This window comes from Penaeus monodon, chromosome 25, assembly GCF_015228065.2.
Source record: "Penaeus monodon isolate SGIC_2016 chromosome 25, NSTDA_Pmon_1, whole genome shotgun sequence".
Lineage (NCBI taxonomy): Eukaryota > Metazoa > Arthropoda > Malacostraca > Decapoda > Penaeidae > Penaeus > Penaeus monodon.
The window spans coordinates 38,923,123-38,926,107 of record NC_051410.1 but is presented as its reverse complement, the minus strand read 5'-3'; the positions used below and the strand labels follow the sequence as shown (position 1 = coordinate 38,926,107).

General features: G+C 36.3%; 2 protein-coding genes across 4 annotated transcripts in view; one reads left to right on the top strand and one right to left on the bottom strand.

Moving 5' to 3' along the window:
• LOC119589236 (methionine aminopeptidase 1-like) overlaps window positions 1-2,070 on the top strand; it is a 9,234-nt gene extending 7,164 nt beyond the window's left edge. The window contains exons 8-9 of the mRNA XM_037937841.1: window positions 693-758; window positions 1,177-2,070. Coding sequence (XP_037793769.1) covers window positions 693-758; window positions 1,177-1,337 — 227 coding nt within the window. The 3' untranslated portion in view covers window positions 1,338-2,070. The remainder of the gene's footprint in view (window positions 1-692; window positions 759-1,176) is intronic.
• Window positions 1,873-2,985, bottom strand: part of LOC119589237 (translocator protein-like) — a 4,536-nt gene continuing 3,423 nt past the window's right edge. For all 3 annotated transcript variants that reach the window (XM_037937843.1, XM_037937842.1, XM_037937844.1), the window contains exons 3-4: window positions 2,704-2,919; window positions 1,873-2,404 (exon numbers count right to left, since the gene is read on the bottom strand). In XM_037937843.1, the coding sequence (XP_037793771.1) occupies window positions 2,195-2,404; window positions 2,704-2,919 (426 nt within the window). In that variant the 3' untranslated portion in view covers window positions 1,873-2,194. The remainder of the gene's footprint in view (window positions 2,405-2,703; window positions 2,920-2,985) is intronic.

The following is a 2,985-nucleotide window of genomic DNA, read 5'->3' as shown; positions in this document are numbered from 1 at the left end:
GTTCATGAGTGAGTGTGAGAGAAAGTGTATAGGTGAAAGTGAGAGGAAGTGTGTGAGTGAGAGTGAGGCGTGAACAAGGGCGAGTAAGGGTGAAAAGGAGGAAGCAGGTGTAAGGGTAACAGAGTGAACATGTAAGAGTGGAAGTAAGAGTGAGAGGAAGTAGATAGGCACAACTTAGAGTGGGAGGAAGGTAAGGAAGTCTAATTGAGAGTGAGAGGAATGGAGTGATTGTGAGTGAGAGTGAGAAGTTAGCAAATATGAGTGAGGGTGAGAGGGAGTAGGTAAGTGAGAGTTGAGAGTGAGAGTGAGAGTTGAGAGTGAGAGTTGAGAGTGAGAGCTGAGAGTGAGAGCTGAGAGGGAGAGTTGAGAGGGAGAGTTGAGAGGAGTTGAGAGGGAGAGTTGAGAGGGAGAGTTGAGAGTGAGAGTTGAGAGTGAGAGTTGAGAGTGAGAGTTGAGAGGGAGAGTAAGGGAGCAGATATAAGGGGAAATGAAGGGTAGTAAGTAAGTGTAGAAAGTGAGTGGACACGAGTAAGAGTAAGAAGTTTGCAAGTGTGAGTGAGGGGAGAAAGAATGTAAGAGGAAAGAAGTAAGTGAACAGGGAAGCCTGAGAAAGAGTATGAATTTTGTTTGCATGTGGCTTTGTGATTGTAAGGGTAGAATCAAAATGCTAATATGAACATTTCTCTTTTCAGAAAACAAAGCTGTTGGAGTTATGAAGCCAGGTCATACTTTTACAATTGAACCAATGATATCAGAAGGTATGTCATTCCGGAAAATGTTTAATTCAATATCAATGATTACTATAATTTTCAGTTACTATGTATGACAGAATATGTTTTCACATAGTAAGTAGTAAGTTTCATTTTACAAGGGGAGCACTTTTATTAATCACTTTTAACCCACTCTTGCAAGATGTCTAATTATGTCATATACAATTAAGCCTTTGCCAAGTTGTATGTATTAACATTTGTATGCTTGCTTGGCTCTGGCTGCAGTCATTGTCAAATGTAGGCCTAAGGCTTCTTTTTAACCTCATTTCCTTTAAAAACGTTTATGCTGGTGCCAAGAGCATAGATAGCAAATGTAGGTTTCCCATTTTTGTTGTGTGGGAGTTATCATAACATTAAATTTACACACTGCATTTATTTATTATCAATTTGTGAACTGTATTTCCAGGCACTTGGAAAGATGAGCAGTGGCCAGATGACTGGACAGCAGTAACTGCAGATGGGAAGCTTTCTGCCCAGTTCGAAGAGACTTTGCTGGTGACTGACATTGGTGTGGAAGTTCTGACTCGACGAAGAGAAAAAAATGGGCAGCCCTATTTCATGGATTGAAGTGTATGATGCTTAGGAGTGAAGCCAAGTTTAGCATTAAGAACATACTTTTATCTTGGATGATTAATTAAAAGATTGGAATAAGACCAGAATTGGTTAAATAAAAAAACAAAATTTTGAAGATAAAAGTTTAATTTTATATTCCCTATTTTCATGATATCTTACTTTGTAAGATACAGCCAGTACCGTCAACCACCATGTATGTGATATCCAAGTCCATTATATCGTAGGAAATATTTATAATGATTTTAAAATCTGTACTAGACTGTTAAATGACAGTTGATTATAATAATGTCGCGTATTGTTAACATCACAGAATTTCTGTTATCTCCGATTTGTTCCATAGACATGTGTAGCTTCTTATTTTCATACAAATATTCTGGGTATTTATTTGTTTGAAATAAAGAATAGCCTAATGTACTTTTTTCAACTACATAACCAATATTGTAAATTAATCAGTTTTATAAAATGTCTCCTTGTAATCTGTTGTTACTGTATTTTGTGGATATTCTTTTAAGTCATTAATAAAAGTAAGTGAGTTTTTTCATTGTATTTAAATAAACATATTTATAAGTGATATATATTACCTTCTAATGAATCCTTAAAAAAAAGGAAGATTCATTTGAATGCAAACCGTCCTTCAGACATTACTCTCACAACAATATGAAATATACATTCTATAACAAACATACATCCTATAGCATAAACAGGACTGGAATAAAAAGAATATGTACACATTATTTACTTTGTCCCTAAACATATTTACACAAAAAATACAAAATGTATTAACATGGTACATTTATTTCTGATACTACTACTGCCTAGCGCAAGTGTCTTGTAAATACAGATACTGCATTCTACTGGGATGACACTTCCTTTTTCTGACTTCTGACCTGCAGGTGCTTCCCATCCTTGTTATTATCATAAATCCAATAATTTAAACCTGTGGCAAATACGCCCCAGGCAAGATAAGGAAGCATGAGATAAGATGCTGTGATGTTGATATCTCCAAATGTCCAGATACATGCAGCAATGTTGATGTTAAGAGCCACCAGCTCAATACAAGCCTGCAACAAATGAAATGGTAGAGATGCATCAAGATACATGTAGTAAGAGATAAATGTATACTATTAACTACATAAAATAACTGTTTCAAATGAAGACTGAGATAACTGTGAAGAGGATATTAGTTACAGAAGGAAATTTTGGAATTTAAATATGTGGAACTAATACCATGAACTGTGAATATTATTGTATCATTGTAACAACAATTTGGATAATTGCAGACTAAAATAGAGATTCCTGTGCAATCATGAAATCTCAATCAAAACTAATATGAAATGCTTGAAAGTCAAGTTATACATACCCAACCCAACCACTTTTTCCCAAAGAACAAGGGTGTCCATGCCCAATTGAGAGCAAGCTGGGATCCATAGAGTAAAAGGGGTAGGCGTGCTGCCCCTTTCCAACCCCCTCCATCACGATAAACTAGATATGAAGCATAGCCCATGCTGCTATACAGGACAGTCCATACAGGGCCAAACACGTAATTTGGAGGACGCCACCAGGGTTTACGTAGTTTCTGGGAAGCAGTATTGGAAATTTTCAGATGACCTTAATTTTAATTTTCCACCCTTACTTCTAGGAA